Raw genomic sequence first — 19971 nt, forward strand, 5'->3', positions numbered from 1 at the left:
GGAAGACCCTGAATTTGTAATCAGAAGATTTAATGATAATCCAAATCTACTCTTAAAAAGTGATACGATTTGGGGACAGCTATTAAAAATTTTATGCTTTTCAATTTTCTTCTATAATTTCTCCCTTTTAATTTATTCTTCTAAATTTTTATTAAAAATTTTGTAGGGGTCAAATAATGTGTATGTACATGTAAAGAGATGGTTTGTAGAAAATAACATGGTACCTAACATGGCTGTTATTATTAATGTTGCAAACTAGAAGCTATTATTGGCAAATTTCCTATCATCAGCTAGAATCAGAACCTTATTTAACTACAATTCACTGAATGAAAATATACTTGAGATTTCCAAATACATGGGAGTTGTCTGTATCCTATATTTCCTTGGGGGTCCTGTGTCATTAGATATCATTTTATACATTTAGATTTGTAATTTCACTTATTTTCTTTGCAGCTATATTGATTGCTACTGGTTTTATAGATACTTTGATCTCACCAAATCAAGAGGAATGTATTATACTTTGAAATTCAATTGATACTGTAAATTTGCTTTGTCTTTTAAGAAATATAGTTAGTTACTAAATTGTAAGTTAATTTCAAAGCATATATTTCTTTGAGACATAAAAACAGTGGGTAATTTTCTTTTATTGTTTGTTGATTTGTTGACAGATACTAATTTTTCTACAACATTCATATATTACTTGTCAATAAATGTCACCATTTTATGAATATCCTTCAGACATCCTGGGAATATATAAGCAAATGCAAATAGTTTAGAGAGTCAAGTAGCTATTCAAGGTTTATTATAAAAAAACAGCAGTCCCCTGGCTTCATCTATCACTCACATATTTTTTTCAGCTTTATTGAAGTATAATTGGCAAATAAAATTATAATATATTTAAAGTGTACAATGTGATGATTTGTTATACGTATACACTGTGAAAGGATTCGCACTATGAGTTAATTAACACATCCATCACCTCCCATATTTCCCTTTTCGTGTGTGTGTGAGAACACTTAATTAAGTTCCACTCTCTTAGCAAATTTCAATTATATATTACAGTATTATCAACTGTAGTCACTATGTTATACGTTAGCTCCTTGGACCTTATTCCTCTTATAAGTGGAAGTCTGTACCCTTTTACCAACCTCTCCCTATTTTCCCCACTTCCCAGCCTCAGCCCCGGCAACCACCGTTCTCCTCTGTTTCAATGAGTTTGGCTTTTTTTTTTTTAAGATTCCACATATAAGTAATACCATGCAATATTTGTTGTTCTCTGTCTGGTTTATTTCTCTTAGCATAATGCCCTCCATGTTCATCTATGTTGCAAATGGCAAATGACACAACATTTTCTTCATCCATTCATCTGTCGACAGACACTTAAGTTGTTCTCATACCTTAGCTATTGTGAATAATGCTGCAGTGAACATGGGAGTACAGATATCTCTTAGAGACTGTGATTTTGTTGGCCATCTGTTTCTTCCTTTACAACACATATCTTTTTTTGTCTTACTATGCCGACTAGGACCTCTAGTACATTGTGCAATAGAAGTAGTGATAGTTGCCATCCTTGTCTTGTTCCTGACAGTGAAGGAAATATTTAAAAAATTATAAAAGTGATGTAAATATCATTTCAATGTTTACATCATTTTCAATGTTTACATCATTCTCAATGGTGAAATGTTAGAAGAATTAACTTTATTGGGTTGAGGAAGCTTTCTTCTGTTCTGTTTACTAAGAGCTTTTGATCATGAATAAGTATTAAATTTTATTAGCCTTTTTCTATAACTATTAAGAAATCTACATGTTGAATATGTAGAATGTCCTTTTACTAAGAACTTATAATCCTATAAACTAAACATAAATTGTTTTACTATTGTGATCATACTGTATATGCATTATATTACTTATTTATTTTTTTGTACGTGAGGAAGATTGGCCCTGAGCTAACATCTGTTGCCAATCTTCCTCTTTTTGCTTGAGGAAGATTGTTGCTGAGCTAACATCTGTGCCAGTCTTCCTCCATTTTTTATGTGGGATGCTGCCATAGCATAGCTTGACAAGTGGTGCTAGGTCTGCGCCCAGGATCCAAACCTGAAAACCCTGGGCCACCAAAGCAGAGTGCATGAACTTAACCACTATGCCAGTGGGCCAGCCCCACAAAAGCATGGCTTTAATGACTGCAGGTTTTAATCTTATTTATGTATCATATATTTCTCAACTTGAGAAGACTTTTTTTAATTTCAAATATGTACATAAATATATGTTTCCATTTCCAATTATTTCCTTAGAGTGAATTCCTGGAACTGGAATTATTTGATGTATTTTTTTCACTATATGTCCACTAGCATGGTATGAGAATACACAGTTCATGTCAGCCTTATCATCAGTGGGTATGTTACTACTGATGTTGTAGTAATACATTTATCCAATGTGATAGGCAAAAATTTATATTTTTACTTGCATTTTAAAAATTACTGGCATTTAGTGGCTATTTGCATATTTTTATTTTGTGAAATGATTCTCTCTTTTGTCTATTTTTCTATTCTTACAATTTATCTTTATATATCAAAAATATCAATAATCCCAAATATATTTAATTTGAATCTAACCAGTCCTGCCAATGTTTTTCTGTATGATTTCTTTCATTGGTTTTATATTGAGAAAATCTTCCTCAAATTAGATAAATAATTATTCATATTTTCTTTAAGACTTCGGTATATATTTAAAAGTAAGGATACAAAATGCTTTTTCCGGAGGCTGGCCCTGTTGCCTAGTGGTTAAAGTTCCATGCACTTCGCTTCAATAGGCTGAGTTTGCAGGTTCAGATCCCAGGTGCAGACCTACACCACCTGTCAACTATGCTGTGGCAGTGATCCACATACAAATTGGGGAAGATTGGTGCAGATGTTAGCTCAGGGCTAATCTTCCTCAAGCAAAAAGAAGAGGAAGGTTGGCAGTGGAAGTTAGCTTAGGGCAAATCTTCCTCAGGAAAAAAAACTTTTTCAAATGTGTTGGCAGTTGTCCCAATGTCATTTATGGAATAATCCTTCCTTTCCGCACTGATTAGAAATGTCACTTACATAATATGCCAAATCCTTATCCCCATTAGAGTGTGTTTCTGGATTTTCTGTGGTGTTCTCTTGATTTGTCTATTACTGTGTTAATAGAGTACAGTTTTAACTATTTAATATATAATGATGACATGTATTAATAGTTTCCTCTTTTTTGCTATTTTTTCCTACTCTCATATCTATATTCTTCAATATTTATTTTGTAATCAGTTTTCCAAGTTCCAAAACAGACCTCTGGAGAAATTGAAACGTTATTGTGATCTTTTAGAATTTTTACCAATTTGTCTTTTTAGCCAGGAAAATGGTCTATCTTGCTTTTTCTTCAAGTTTTTTTTTAAATGATCCTCATTAAAGTTTTATAGTTTCCTCCATATACTTTCTGCACGTTTTTGTTATGTTTATTCCTCAGTATTTGTATATTTGTGGCCATTATAAATGAATTTTTACATTAATTTTTTACTAGGTGTTTATATATATTTGAAAACCATTGATTTTTAAATTTTTTATCAGACACTTTTGTGCATTCCATTATTCGTTTTCAGTTAGTTATCTTGCGTTTTCTAAGTTGACAAAAGTGTCTTCTGCAAAGAATAAACCTATCTTCTTTCCTATCAGTAGACTTCTTTTCTGCTTCTTCTCATAGTTAACTAGCCAAAATTTTGTTTCCTTGTGACAATTTAGCACTCCTCCTCAACAGATGAAGATAGTCTCCTCAGATCTGTGTTGGTACATATAATAGCCATAGTAAAGTAAGAACTCCAGGGAGTATTGTACAGCCATAAGAATATAAGGAAGTAGCATCCTTGGTAAAACTTTTGTGTGGTTATGAAGAACATTGATTGTGGTATGATACTGCCCTCAAGTGGCTCCATCAGCAAAGGGTGGTTAGAAACAAGAGTTCATAACTGGTATGAGATGTCCCATGGACTCCAGAAATACCAGGATGAGCCTGTAGGAAGGGAAGATGGCTAGAGGGTCTGTGTTTGGAAGTGGAAGGTGGAGATTGGGATATAAATGAATGGTGTTAGGTTTTTACTGTTAATATGAGTCCATTGATTCTTACAGAATGGATGTAAGGGTGAACCATCTTTAAATTGTCTCAGATGAGACTTGCTTAGATGTGGAACTGATTGGCCAGCTTTCTTTGGTGTGTTATGGGAAGCTCTTGGTCATAAGATTGTCAGGAACTTAGGTTTGGATAAACAATCTCTTAGGAGGCTATTTGATATAATAAGTTCTCTTTTGGCATTTCAAGTTAACACCAGACAAAGGGATGGTCCCTGGCTGACTGCTTTGCACCACGTATTTATTAAGCACGTGCATACCAAGGATGTAGTTGGTCATGGGAGACATCACTCCCTGCTATCCCTCTCCATGCCATTTCTAAAATGACTTAACCGAAAGACCACCGTCCAGAACAAGAGACTGTTGCTTATCCTTTAAGGTGGCTTTTGCTCTGGGGAGTTTGGCTTTCTGAGTAGTTCCTCATCTGAGCTTATCTTTTCCTTTTTCTCTTTCCACTCAAGAGCTTATTGAAGAATGGGGGCAAGTGTTATGTTCCCTCCCTTGGCTCAGAAACTGTTAAAGCACTGACACAGTTAGCTAAGATTCTAAAGTAACCCACACATGGTAGGGTGGGGGTAAAGAGGAGAAATTTATTCTAGCAATTCACTGTTAGCAGTAGTGTTTCCTAATGTGTAAGAATTATCACACTTCTCAAGTAGGTACTTTGCTCTATAACTTTCACTGTAATTAATTTTATGGCAAACACGTTTGAGTAGCTTTAGAGTGCTAGAATCAGAGTTGGTCCCATTTGTAGGCTTTGTAGACCATCTCCATTCTCCACATCAGAGTCTCTGGGCATGAATTAGAGACGTTAAGAAGTAAAACGATGTGGAGAAGAAAAGACTAGGGGTCAGCAAAATTCAAATGCTTTTGTTTCTTTACAGCTTTGCTTAGGCTACCGCTGGCTATTATGAAGCATGTGGCCACAAGAAGTTTTCCTCCATTGATTAAACTATTTTTTGTTGAAAAAATATGAGCCATTACAACTCTTTCAGGATATTTGGTTACTACTCAGTGTACTGAATAATATTAAAATGCACTGAGTTTTAACTTGTGTACTAGTACTCTGCTACATGCTTTATATGCACAATGCAGTGAAGAACTAAAGAATTAAAAATGTGTTTGAAAATCCCAACTCATCTAACGGCTGACTACAGTAACTATCTAGATCCTCTTGTATAACTTTTAGAATTTTTCTCATTCCTTTATATTTCTTATTTCTTTTCAGATTTGTCCATTGATGATGAAGAAATAATTTTTGTAAATAATTTGATGGCCTATAAAAGTCACCTACCAACTTTGCATACTCTGTTGAGTAGGCTGAAACTACTTTTGGTAAAGGATCCCCTTTTAGATTTCCAAGGCCAGATCTTCACAGAAGCTAATTTTTTCAGGTACTTAATTGCCCAATGTCATCAATATTTTTAAGAGGAGAACATATTCTTTGTATGCTCACAAGTCCAGAGGTTATCAATAATAATATTTTATCATTGCTTTACTCAACTCTAATTTTGACCATTATATATTTTGGTTGGATACATTTAGTATGTACCTGGCTATTAGTAAACACTAATTTAATGTTTTATTTTTTGTTAAGGGAATGTTTCTCTTTTCAAAGAGATTTGAAAGATTTTATGAAAGAAGATTTTTACATGGATAAAGAGAACTTTTGTCAGGAGAAACTAGAAGATACAGTAAGTTTAAATGAAACTGTAATGCTTGCTTTTCAGTAATATTTTTATAAAAGTAGCAAAGCACACTTTTATAAATTTTAGTAACATACATTGACCATCTACTATTGTCAAGTTAAAAAGACTTGATAATGGGTTGAATGTGTATCGATTAAGGAGTCAAATTTACTTCTAAGATAGTGGTTCCAACCTTGGCTACACCCTGGAATTACTTGGGGAGTTTTCATAAAATACTGATGCCTAGGTTCTACCGAGATATATTTTGACTTGGTCTGGTGTACAGCCCAGGTATAGGGAATTTTAAAAGCTCTCCCAATGGTTTTAATCAATATACCTAGTATAGGACAATAAGTGGTCATATTCTAGTTTAAAAATTGGAGACCCAAGCTAGAGATGTTGATTTGTGAGTTATACACAAAACAGATATTACTTGAACTATAAGAGAAGTGATCTCATTGAAGGAGTAAGAATAAATGTGGTCTGAGACTGCATTTTAGGTGCTACCAGTGGTTAACAAGGAAGATAACATCTTTGCATAATAAAGGTCAAACTTCTTAAAAGCAGTCCCTCAGGGCTGGCCTGGTGGTGTAGTAGTTAAGTTCAGCTCTCTGCTTTGGCGACTTTGCAGGTTTAGATCCCAAGTGTGGGATGCAGCACTTGTAAAGCCATACTGTGGCATTATCCCACATGCAAAATAGAGGGAGACTGCCACAGATGTTAGCTCAGTGACAGTCTTCCTCAAGCAAAAAGAAGATTGGCAACAGATGTTAGCTTAGTGCCAATTTTCCTCACCACAAAAAAAAAAAAGAAAAAGAAAATGGCAGCCTTTCTTTTTTTCTAGCATAGAGTTCCAATAGCACACAAAATTGTTATTATGATATTAGTTTGTAAAGAATTCTAGCAGTTGACATTGTGAATAACTTTCTGCAGTTTAACATGCTCAAAATCTAAACCCATATAGGTTAGATGCATTCACAAAGTATCTTAAAATTTTTTTTTGAAGACAATGTAAAGTATTTTATATTTGGGGCTTTTCTTAAAACAGTAAAAGGATATATATATTACATATATGATGGTCTTAAAGCATTTAAAGGTTTTCCTTACACTTAAAAATTTTAGGGGCCAGCCCCGTGGTGGAGTGGTTAAGTTCACGCGCTCCACTGCAGGTGGCCCAGTGTTTCATCGGTTGGAATCCTGGGCGCGTACATGGCTCCACTCATAGAGCCACACTGAGGCAGCATCCCACATGTCACAACTAGAAGGACCCACAACTGAGAATATACAACTATGTACCAGGGGGCTTTGGGGAGAAGAAGGAAGAAAATTTTTTAAAATCTTTAAAAAAAAATTTTAACACAAATGGTAAAAATATTAATTCACCTAAAAATATTAACTCACCCTTTTCTCCAGTCCTCCCCTCCCTCCCCTGTTAACTCTGAGACTTTCACACATACAGTCTCGGTTGTTGAGGAATCTAGTTCCGTAGAAATGAAGGAGAAACATGTTCCAGGAAATGCAGTAAAGTTCCATTCCATTCCATCTACCCTTTTCACTTCTCTCCATTTACCATCTCTCATCTGCTGCAGGGATTGTTTATAATTTAGAATTTTTTTAATTTGTTGTTATCCCCAAAGAAGATATTTCCGCATCTAGGGATATTGTACATTACTAGTATAATCAGAGGCCATAAAGGACATTACACAGAGAGAACATCGCTTGTAATCTAATATATTTTTGACTACTATACTTCTGTTTTTTCAATATATGCATAGCATTAAGAATTTTGACTGTAGGTTTAGTTTAAAATTTGGTATACCAATTAAGCAAATGTATCTATTTATAAATTCAGAAATATTTATTTGGAAAACCTCACTAAAAACTTTTTTTACCTATATATTATTTCAGCCATCAATTTTGGCTGATTGTGAATTCTTAGTATCTACAAGCCTCAAGCAAGAAGTTGGTATTCCATCACTCTCAGAACTGAAGGAGTCATTAAACTTAATGCCAGAAGTAATAAATTATGTAGACGAAAGTGGAAACCTTTTCGAAAGAGGTGAGAATTAATTTAGAAATCTATTACTTGTAAAAACTGCTTAATAATATTTATTACAAAAATTCTTATTCATTAAACTTTTTCTGAACCTCCAGATTTTAAAAAGTGTTCTGCAGGTTACATGGTGAAATCTCAAAATTATTTTTGATGAGACTTTTCTTATTGTCTCTCTCTTTATATGCTTGCAAGCTTAAAATGTCTCTGAAATTAATCTAACCATTTCAAGATAATATACAAGTAAAATTAAAACACCTATGAATATATTATTTTTTTTATTTGTTATCTTATATACAACAACAAAGCACTAACAACTTCTATGCTGACTTTAGTTAGGTATGGAAAGCTCAGAGTAAGGCTATACTTCATGGAATCAGGTGACTAGGAGAGTCATAACCTAGAATTTAGATGTTTCATCCCAGTTAGACTTAGTAAATATTGTTGAATTCTTTTTAATGACAATTTGAGCCTGAACGTTTAACTACTCTCTCACAAATTCCAGTTGAAAAGATCAAAGATATATAATATTAGGGAGGAATGAAGAGGGCTTTGGGATATCCATTGAGAACAGGGTTGCTTGCCATCAACAGACCACAGACTTGAAAGAATTCTTGCAGACAAGACTAAATCAAGGGAGTTAGTGATCAGCCTACAAGTCAAAGCAAGGGAATGAAAAGGCAACCTGAGTAAGTGGATCAATATCATACCAGAACTTGAAAATATAGCAGAGCTCAAAACTGCAGCGTGGCCCATGGGCTTGTTAGCAGGACACAAATCTATGAATGCTGATGGAAAGGACAGGTGACTTTACTGAATGACTGTGGTGTTACACTCCCAGCCTTTACTTGTCTCCGATGGTGTACTGGGTAAACAGAGTCATTGCCACAGAGGAATGAACCAGATTACAAAAATACTAACAGGATAACACTTTTGCTGGTGGTAGACTTTCTTCCTTTCCTTTTCAGAGCTTATTACCAAGCATGGAATTGACATTGAAGATATAAAGTGCAGCTCCACAGAGATTTTGGCCATTCAAAGCCAGTCCGAACCAGAGCACAGTGAACCTGGTAGAAATATTGAATAAATTATTGTTTATCAGTGGTTACCTATATATGATGTAAAAGTACAATACTTTCACATATAAAGTCTACTATGAGACAGTTTTCATGTTTAAAATTTGATTATTGCAATCCAAGTTGTCATTTTTTCTATCTGTTTCTTTACATTTATTACTATCAACTCATTATTCTTCTAGCATCAAAACTAAATAGTGTATAGAGGAGAGTTACAAAGATTGAGGAAGAGTAATGGAGGAAATAGCATTAATATTAAAAATAGAAATCTTGTACTATTATAGCTCAGTAATAAAATACTATTATTTTATCTCAGTACTAGCTATCTTGCTGACCCTTGTTACACTTAAAATGTAAATTTAACTTTTTAATCCCCCAAAGCAATCCCATCATTATTAATATTATTGTCCTACCAAATTTAGAATCTCAGAGGCGTCTTTTGTGTCGTTGTAATGCCAAATTCTATTGCTTCTGAACCATGTGGATGATACTGTTATTTAGTTATATTTATAATAGGATCACACTAATCATCTGTTTAGAAGTTTACTGCTTTATTTTTGAAAGTGATAGAAGCACACTGACTACTTATGAATAAATGAGGATTTGTTTTTCAAGCCCACCCTGTAAGTATATAACTCTGTGCTAGGCTGCCTAGACTCCAGACTTACTAAGGTGAAGAATTACTCTCCATTAGTATTACTTGCTTAACATCACCAGTATTTATATATGGAGATAAAAATAGTACTATCTGCTAAGTACTAACATAAGTTGTCAGAATTAAAAGCATTATTTTACATAAAGCTCTTAAAATTTATCTCATATGATAAACTCAATAAAGTTTAGTTGTCAATCTATTTTTTAAAAGTCACCACTATCTCAGTTGAGACACCATGTGATATATGTGTAATTCCTTATATAGGTGGAAATTTAAAACTTATTTTGTATTTCAAATAACCCAAATTTCATTTTATTGAAAAATTTTGTTGCAACATAATCATCAAAGATGATAGTTCCTTATAGAAAATTCTAAATTATACTCAATTTTATTCAATGTTTATGTAATATTATGATTTTTAAAATTTTTTTGTATTCTAGTGGAGTTAGAAATGCCTTTAAGTCCTCTGCACCTAACAAACCAATGTTCTTCAGTGAGTTCGTTATGTACAGGACTTCAGACATTTCCATTTTCTCCTGTTTGTAAAATGTAAGTGAAGATTATATTTGGAACTCAAATTACAATTCAGAACAAGCAGTCTTTAATTAAATCTCTCCATATAAAGGCAATTTCCAAGACATCTCTGTGAAAAAATGTAGAAGATAGAACAGTGTCTATAGTAAGCAACTGGAGGGAATATGTGAATATGTATATACATATTTGTTTTTGTACGTGTAAAATATCTGTAGAAGGACATAGAAGAATCAGGTAACACTGATTGTGTTCAGAAGGGAACTGGGTAGCCTGGCAATATGGGAGCTAGTAAGTGATAGTGCCATGCTCCTTTATACTTTCAGTATTTTGAATGTGAATATATTACCATTAAAAATAGACAGTTTGAAAAATTTAAAAGATTCTCCCTGGAACCATCTGCTTAGAACTTTGCCACTGGACCCTTGCCAATGGCACTGCCTCTGTTGGCACTCACTGCCATGAAAGATGGTGTAGTGGTGTCTTAGTTTGCTAGGGCTGCCATAACAAATGCCATAGACAGGGTGGCTTAAACAGCAGAAAGTTATTTCTTCACAGTCTGGAGGCTGGTAGTGTGAGAATGAGATATCAGCAGGGCTGGATTCATTCTGAGGCCTCTCTCCTTGACTGGTAGATAGCTGTCTTCTTCCTTTGTCTTCATATGGTCTTTCCTCCATCCATGTCTGTGGCCTAATCGCCTCTTATAAGGACACCCACTGGCCCACCCTGATCACCCCATTTTAACTTAATTACCTTTTTAAAGGCCCTAGCTCCAAATACAGTCACATTCTGGGGTACTGAGTGTTAGGGCTTCAACATATGAATTTTGGGGGACACAATTCAGCCCATAAGAACTGGTTAAGAGCCCCTGAACTAGAGCCAGGTTACCTGGTTCTATCACTTATTAGTTCTGTGACCTTAGTTGCCCATGCCTCAGTTTCCTTTTCTGTGGTATTGGGATAACCTCACAAGGTTGTTATGAGGTCTTCTAAAAGATTTGTCATAGCTCTCTGACCAGGAATAGCCAAGGATCACAGAGCAGTGTGTTCAGTGGTTGATCAATAGATTTGGTACCCCCAAGGAGTACCAGGGATCACATCCCATTTCTAGTAGAGGATGACCTTGTTTACCTCTGTCAATGTGGTATTGGTATTGGGGGAACCAGACGTGTAGAACCAAGGCTTGATCCACAAATCTGTTCCATACCCATTGTTGCTGTGCAGAATAGTCTGTAATCTTCTCAGAATTGATATTGCAGGGTTGGATCATTGTATTCTAGTTTGAGCCAAAATTGCATAGCTTAATAGCCCAGCATCTTTGTCCTCTGACAGAGCCTGAGACAGCTTTGGTTGCTGTCTTATACCATATGGCATACATGAAACTTATGTTTTCTATGTTAGATTAGTCTGCTATCTGGAATAAAGTCACCTGTTCCTCTACTTCTTACACCAGTTACAAAACTAGGAACATAACCAGTACAGCCTCCTTTCCCACTGTAATTCTGGAACTTAATGTACCCTAAAATAACACATTTTCAGGAAAATTACAGGAAAGTCTACAAGTCTCTAATGAATTATTCCCACAGAGGACACTGTGAGAACCGTGTGCTGGGTTTTGAGTTCTTAGCTGTGATTGACTGAGTTGCCAGAGGAGAATGCTGTTGGGTCACTGGGAGCAACCAGAGCAACTCATCACTAGCTGCTCCGCTTCTGTTAATGGTCTCAGGAAGGCGTCACAGCACGAGATGGAGGAGCCTGGCCTTCAGGGCCCCGATTATCTTCATCTTCTGGCAAAGAATTATTTCATTTGAGGGGTAAATCTGTGCTACACAGAGCTTTACCGTTAACTAGAACTGCCCATTATCAGATATGAGCTCTAAAAATAGCATGGGATGAGTACAGAAACTACCTATAATTGGTCTAAATACTTTTCGTCCCTTTGCTAAGGTGCAAGATGTTTATTTGCAGGACCTATACTGTCTTGTTAAGTCCTCTTTTACTCTTTTATTTACTCCATATACCCTACTCCATCTGTTAAGGCAGATTGGTAATTAGAAGCAGAATCTAGCAGAAATTAGAATAATCTCAGAATTTCAATCTGGTATTAAAAGTGTTTTCTTAAACTACAATAAACTCTTTTTAATCCCACAATTTATATATCTACTTATTGTTATAACTCAATCATCTATTGAGAATTTATGAAATGTAAGTCTTATCTATGTATCGATTTGCCAAAGTTAGAGAAAAAAAGTCTTTTAAGTTAGCCAAAGGTTCTAGGGTCATTTGAAACAACTTAAAGCAGTTGTCTCGTCATTAACTACATTTTCTAGCAAGAGGTAAATCACTTCTGTTTGGTTTGAGAATATGAAAACTTAAAAATCCCTATTTTAAAAATGGATTTACACCTCAACTGTGAACTAAAAACAAAGACATGTTAAAATTAAAAAACAACAGAAGAGAAAAAGGGAAAAATAAGATGTAATGTTATTGTACCCTTAACTTGTTTTTGTGGTCCCAATTACTTTTATTTCAGAACACAGCATTTTGGTTGGAAATGTACCCAGTTAACAGATATTTTTAGTGCCTACCACATTTAAAACTCTATGCTAGATTTTATGCGGCTAAGAATAAAAGTCTATATGGCATAAGACTTCGTTTCCGTACTAACTGATTACTGAATTGTGAACATATTTTTAAATGTGACCAAAGAATATATCAAGTTCGGACATGTCTTTAGGAAGCTGTGTTAAGACTGAGAATATTTGTCTATATTATGGTCTTGCATAAATATTTCCCCTTTCACTTTGAAATAATTGCCTACAATCTGAGGTGTTTAGTTGTCAAAGAGACCTTTTTAAGGTTTGAGAATTGTCTAGATTCTCAAATTTTGCTCCCACATGCCAGATTTTTGGATCACATGTGTACATTGGATGGCTTAGACATAAAACCTAGCTTTCTACTGCCCAGGGCTGTCCATTTAACTAGCAGTACTTACAATTAGCATGCTCATGTATATTCCATATGAATAGAGAAACAGAATACAATCAGTTTTCACTCAGGACGGAGTGGGAGGTTTGGAGCATAGATTAAAGGATTTGTGAATTAATGGTCTCTTTGCTACCAAGGCTAGTAACTTCATAGCTACTGATGAGCTATGATTTACACTGATTGTCATTCATATTTCCTCTCTTCTCCCCCAGCACCCCAAAACACATAAACAGACACACATCACTCACACCCCACCAAAATTAAAGGACTTGAACTAAACTTTAGGACCTGTCACTTCCTGAGAAGGTAGAGCAGACGTAACTTTTTCATAGTTCTAATCCCTAGCCAGTAGAGGCTCCAGAATTTCTGTTTAGAATGGACTTGGGGACAGCAATTTTGTAAAAATTTGTGTTAAAGCTTCTATTTTGTATGGTAAGCACAGTAATTTTACCTAAATTCTATTTTTATTTTGGGTGGCTTATAGGGTTGGTGCTGGCACAGGTTTTGGAAGGAAGTGCTAAAACCCTCCCAAGTCAGCCTCTGGCTCCAGGTTGCACTGAGGAGATAGGGGTAGGAGTAAGTTATAGGCAAGCAGGAGCAGTTAAGATGCTGACTAATTGCCAAACCCTCCCAAGGGAGGAGGAAGTAAGTATTTGAAATTTGGTCTATGGAACTCTCTACTTCAGTTTATGCATTTATGAAATAGTTTTTCATTTGCTTTTGAGTGTAAGAAATACTTAGAAAAATACTTTTCTTAAAAAAATTTTTATTATACAAAAAGACTCAATATTATTAATGTATTAAACTTTAAATCTTCCTTTTCAGTAGTTTGCTTACTGCTGAAGAATCAGCTAACAAATACTGTATGGTGCGGCAATTAGAAAGCTACAGAAGCTCTTTGAATCCATTTTTGCTTTCAGGTAAAGATTAATTGATTTTGAATACTAAATAGAAAGTACAGATGAAAAGATACAATCAGTAGAAATGTATTGTCAGTTTTGTTATTATTATTATCTTTGTCATTATAAAAAGCACAGTTCCAAAATTAGGATTTTAAAATTTATAATCCTAATTTTGGATTGATGCTTATAATGCAGATAATAATATTAAGTAGTTGTGCTACTTCAGTTCCTCCATACTTTATGATTCATCTCTGCATAGGCTAAAAAAGTAATGAAATGGAATGCTCTGTGCCACAATATCTAAGGTGACATTCATCATAAGATCTGATTAAATATATCTCTTGTTTAGGCTCATTATAATGAATTAGAATTTCTGATTTAATAAATCTTATATTAATTCATCAAAATGTTATCAAATGAGTTAATTTAGTAATTACTAAATTGGTCAAACGAAATAATGGTTCCATCTCCTACTAGACATTAGAATAATTTGTGTGTGTGTGAGGAAGACTGGCCCTGAGCTGACATCCATGCCGGTCTTCCTCTGCTTTGTATATGGGACGCTGCCACAATGTGGCTTGATGAGCTGTGTGTAGGTCCACGCCTGGGATCTGAACCTGTGAACCCCAGGCCACCAAAGTGGAGCACATGAACTTAACCACTATGCCACTGGGCTAGCCCCAGAATAATTTTAACTTTGTGATATTTACACAGATTGGAATAAATCCTTTGTGTGACTTCTATTGCTTTAATATTTTGGACTTTTATAAATATTAGCATCTTGAAGATAAAATACTGGATATAACTTCAAGTTTCACTTTTTTTCCTTATGTGTGAAAATCTATTTCATAAGAAATTTCCAGTGTAGTTCTGTTTATTGTATTTTTCATCTCTTTTGCCCTGTGGACTGTTTCCAACTATTTGTTTTTTGGTTTGTTATTGTTTTTTAAGAGCCAAGAACTGAAGAGCCCAACAGTCAATATTCAGCTACAGATTTGAAAAAGATACTTTCTATTGAAGAAGAAAGCCTTGTGGTTAATCCTGTCAGTGCAGAGTGGTGGAAACAAGCAGGACTAAATCTGATAGTGACAGAAACTTTGGAACATCTGAATACACACTTGTCTCATGATGATCTATCTTCTGATGATACTAAAATGGAGATATTTTTGCCTACAAAATTGCTTCATTTAGAATGTAAGTACATAAATAGTAAATAGTAAATAGTGTGAACATTTTCAGAATGAGAAAATGTTAGGAAAAAAGAACCAAATTCCAGCCTTCAATATTGGCTCTAGCTCTGCCAGAATTTATAACTTTGAGCTTCACTAAGCCTCATTTTCTTTCTTGAAAAAATGAAGAAGTTTGACAAGCTGATCCTAAAATCCTTTTCTGTCCTAAAATTCCGTAGTCTCGGTTTTTAGACTTCTAGGCATTTTCAGTTAAAGTGACTGTTTCCTTTTGTAAATTATTAGTTGCTAGTCCAGTTTCCATTTACAACAGCCTAGGCACAAACCTGCACTGTTATTTTTCGACCTCATAGCTGAACTTTGAGTGTTTGATCATATCTACTAATTTCTCTTCAACAGTGGAAAATCTTCCTTTATTACCAAAAAGTTTACTTCTTTAGCATTCTTATACAGTTTAAGAAGGCAAAAATGTCTTTTGAGTATCTATCTTTTGAGTTATTTTGGTTGCTATGTATGCCATTATAGTAAATGGAACATACTTAGCCCGAGTTATACTTTTTTGAGGTATATATATATTGTTTTAAAATCAGTTTGTGCAATAATTAAATTTAGATCTTAAAGGAGTTGGGAAACTTTACGTTTAGTTTATCATAGAGTAAATAAATACATTTAAAAGTGAATTTTAGAAATTATTGTATATGGTGGGAGACTGCTCTAAGGAGGTAAGAATTGGGTTGAGAATTGTTAACAGCAAGGGATGTTTCAAAGACAGAAGACAGAGGGCTTTGGACATGGTAGGAAGAATAGATAAACAGACTGTCTCAAGCAAATGCAGACCAGTCTATTCTAAGGCCTAGATGGTTACCCTTGGTAGAAGAAGAATTTTAAAAGAGGTCAGGTCAGATTTTAAAAGGTCACATTGCTAGACAAAGAAAACAGAGAGGAAGATTTTATGAGGTCTTCAAATATCCAGAATTATATATTAAATCTATAAAACTATGTAAAGTCTTTATTATGATATGTAACTATTTTGAGGTTAAAATAAAGCATATAATTCACCTTGATGTCCAATAGAATTGTGATAATAGTTTAATTCTGAAGCTTAAAATGCAATAACTGTGTCAGGAGGCCATGGGCAAGTTGTCAGGATAGCAGTGGTTAAAGAAAAAATATTAGAGGAAAATAATCAGAAAAGTGAAATAATAAACAGTTCCTATTTACCTGCCAAAAATACCAGGATATCTCTAGAAAATATCTCAGAGGTTGCAAATTGGTAGCACTTACATCCTATTCGACCCACGTAATATTAACCCATATGGTGCTTTAATTATTTACCAACATTTAAAATTTGGAGGGTTGCACGTAAATGATCTATATTTTGAGGTTGTCTTTAAAATTCAAAAAACCAGACTCAAATTCTTATATGGCAACAGTTGGCTGGGGCCAATAGTACATCAGCATTTTAGACAGACCATGCACCCTCCGGTTCACCACAGTTCCAAGCACTCACAAATTGAGGCCAGGTGTTAGTTGGCATTTAGCATTACTCTTGCACTTTTATCTTACATTTAGTATAGTTAAGAGGAAAGTAAAATGTTTCTTATGCCAATGTCTCTAATAAAAGCAAAAAAAAAAGCAAAAACAATTTATAGACTACATTTTGGAAGAAAAAAATACAAAATTTTCTTCTCAAAGATTATGATTTAAGCACTGGCCATTTACTTCACTCATTTACATTATTTAGCTGGCCCTATAGGCACTTAAGTTTTTTTCAAATAAACTTTATGAGGTACAATTTACATATAATAAAATGCACCCATTCTAACTGTATAACTTGATGCATTTTGACAAATGTATGTACTCATCAAACTACCACCACAATTAAGATATAGAATATTTCTGTCACTAAAAAGTTCCCTTGTGCCCCTTTGCGTTCTGCAATCATTCTCCCCCCATCCCATCCCTCTTTCCTACCAACTTTAACCCTTGACATCAGGGAACCACTGGTCTACCTTCTGTCACTTTGTATTAGTTTCCCTTGTTCTAGAATTTCGTTTATGGAATCATACAATGTGAACTCTTTTGTATCTGGCTTCTTCCACTCAGCATAACATTTCTGACGTTGTGTGTATCACTAGTTCATATCTTTTTATTGCTGAGGGATTTTTCATTATCTGGATGTACCAAGGTTTGTTTATCAACTCTACTTGGATTTTTTTTTCCCCAATTTTTTACTCAGGAATAAAAGTGCTAGGAATAGTCTTATAGAAGTCTTTCTGTGGACATGTGTTATCATTTCTCTTGAGTGAATATCTAGGAGTAGAATTGCTGGGTCATATGCTAGGTGTATGTTTAACTTTATAAAAAACTATTAAATTGTTTTCCAGAGTGGTTGCACCATTGTACATTCACACCAGCAATATGTGAGAGTTCCAATTACTCTATATCCTTGTCAAGACTCGGTATTGACATTCTTAAATTTTAGCCATTCTAATGAGTGTGTTGTGGTATCTCACTGTAGTTTTAATTTGTATTTTCCTGATAAGTAATGATGATGAACATCTTTTTATATGCTCATTGGCCATTTGTATATTTTCTTTTTAAAAAAATATGTAACAGCTTTATTGAAATATAATTCACATGCTGTACAAATCACCCGTTTAAAGTATACCATTCAATGTATTTTAGTGTATTCAGAGTTGTGTAAGCATCACCACAATCAATTTTAGAACATCAATCAATTTTATTATACCCAAAAAGAAATCTTGTACCCATTAGCAGTCACTGCCCATTTTCCCCAGCTGTAGAACCACTAATCTATTCTCTGTCTCTATAGATTTGTCTATTCTGGGTGTTTCGTATAAATGGAATCACACACTATGTGGTCTTTCGTGAATGGCTTCTTTCAGTTAGCATGTTTTCAAGATTCATCCATGTTGCAGCATGTGCCTATCTTATATGAAGAATTGTTCAAATATTTTACCAAATTTTTAATTGACTTTCTTTTTAAACTTTAAGTTATGAGTTCTTTATATATTTTGGATACAGTCATTTTTCAAGTGTATGTAGTGCAAGTATTTTCTTCTGGTCTGTGGCTTGCTTGGTATATGTTTTTGACCCTTATAGTAACTGTTACCTCCAAGGCTATGACTTATTGTAAGCCTATTGGCAATAGAGTTTTTCTGGAATTTTTTCTTTGCCTGATAATCTAGCTCCAGTAGTAAGAAAAAGAGGTGCTGGATTTTTATCCTTTTTAAAATTTTGTTTTGTTTGGTCAAAAACTTGATTTTCAAAGCAGTAAACAAAGTATTCCTAAGGATCAAATTATATGAACAAGAAGCCACAACTAAAATTTATCCTAATACCATAGTAGAACACTCATATAGGCATGGAAGTCATTTGGATCTTTTTATTTTCTGTTTTCAGCACAGCTAGAATATGAAAGTTGTTCCTCACCTATTGTACTTATTAAAGAGAAATCTGCAAATGATCATTTATCACTTCCACGAAAGAGTGCATCTGTGGCAGACCTGTGTTTTTCTGATGAAGATATCTCTGTTAAAAACCTAATGAGAGAAGAAATACCAAAGAATGATCTAGAACTAGTTCATAGAATAATCCAAAATGAAGAAAATAATGATTGCTTGGAACTTGGCTGCACAGTACCATCTATTGAATCATCTTCCCCTTCAAAAATGGAAAAAGCATCTTTTAAAAATGGTGAAAAACAGGAGAATGATTTGGACCTTCTGAGTGACTTTATTATGCTGAGAAATAAATATAGGACTTGCACCTCAAATACTGAAGTCACAGACAGTGATGAAAAAAATGGTGGGTAATTTAGTAATATTTTGGTGTAGATATGACAACTTTAAGGACTAAATGTATAATTTATTATAGAAGGTAAAGAAATAAAGCTCTTCTAGATAGAATATATTATTCTTCAAAGCCAAAGAAAATGTTATTGATTCATGATACTTACTGTGTATGGAGATAGATATGGATATATAGATACAGGTGTAAGTGTAGATATGTATTTTCCAAAAAATTAAAAAGTGCATTTGAACTTGTAAGAAAAATCACTATTTGTAAAACTTGCTTTCTACAACTTGGCCATACAGATTCATAGTATGTATTCCTTACTTTTCCTGATCGTTCTTCCATTCTTTTTTCTCTTTTAGCTGACAGTGGTTTTTTTTGTTTTGTTTTTTTTGTTTTGAGGAAGATTAGCCCTGAGTAAACTGCTGCTGCCAATCCTCCTCTTTTTGCTGAGGAAGACTGGCCCTGAGCTAACATCCGTGCCCATCTTCGTCCACTTTATGTGTGGGACGCCTACCACAGCATGGCTTGCCAAGCCGTGCCATGTCCACACCCGCGATCTGAACCAGCAAACCCCGGGCCGCCGAAGTGGAACATGCGCACTTAACCACTCCGCCACTGGGCTGGCCCCTTAGCTGACAGTTCTATCTTCGTATTTTAACTTATATTTTAGTGTGGTACTGCAGAACACTTTGCCCATCTCATTGCTTATTACTCTTTTTAACTTTACCAAAGAATTTCTATTTGAGTTGTGACTGTTCACATTCACTGCTTATAACCATATAAAAGGTAGTGTAAAGTGTCATATCATTTCACTTCTGGTAAAAAATAGGTATTCTAGGGGCTGGCCCCGTGGCTGAGTGGTTAAGTTCGCGCGCTCCGCTGCAGGCGGCCCAGTGTTTCGTTAGTTCGAATCCTGGGCGCGGACATGGCA

The 19971-nt window shown here is 34.6% G+C and overlaps 1 protein-coding gene across 1 annotated transcript in view; it reads left to right on the top strand.

Annotated features, from left to right (window-relative positions):
- The window catches only part of SHOC1 (shortage in chiasmata 1), a 79652-nt gene that overhangs the window by 18427 nt on the left and 41254 nt on the right, over positions 1–19971 (top strand). Inside the window, exons 5-12 of the mRNA XM_070518999.1 lie at positions 5368–5533; positions 5737–5851; positions 7736–7886; positions 8849–8950; positions 10052–10160; positions 13955–14049; positions 14983–15225; positions 18645–19049. Coding sequence (XP_070375100.1) covers positions 5368–5533; positions 5737–5851; positions 7736–7886; positions 8849–8950; positions 10052–10160; positions 13955–14049; positions 14983–15225; positions 18645–19049 — 1386 coding nt within the window. The remainder of the gene's footprint in view (positions 1–5367; positions 5534–5736; positions 5852–7735; positions 7887–8848; positions 8951–10051; positions 10161–13954; positions 14050–14982; positions 15226–18644; positions 19050–19971) is intronic.

Source organism: Equus asinus, chromosome 10, assembly GCF_041296235.1.
Source record: "Equus asinus isolate D_3611 breed Donkey chromosome 10, EquAss-T2T_v2, whole genome shotgun sequence".
Lineage (NCBI taxonomy): Eukaryota > Metazoa > Chordata > Mammalia > Perissodactyla > Equidae > Equus > Equus asinus.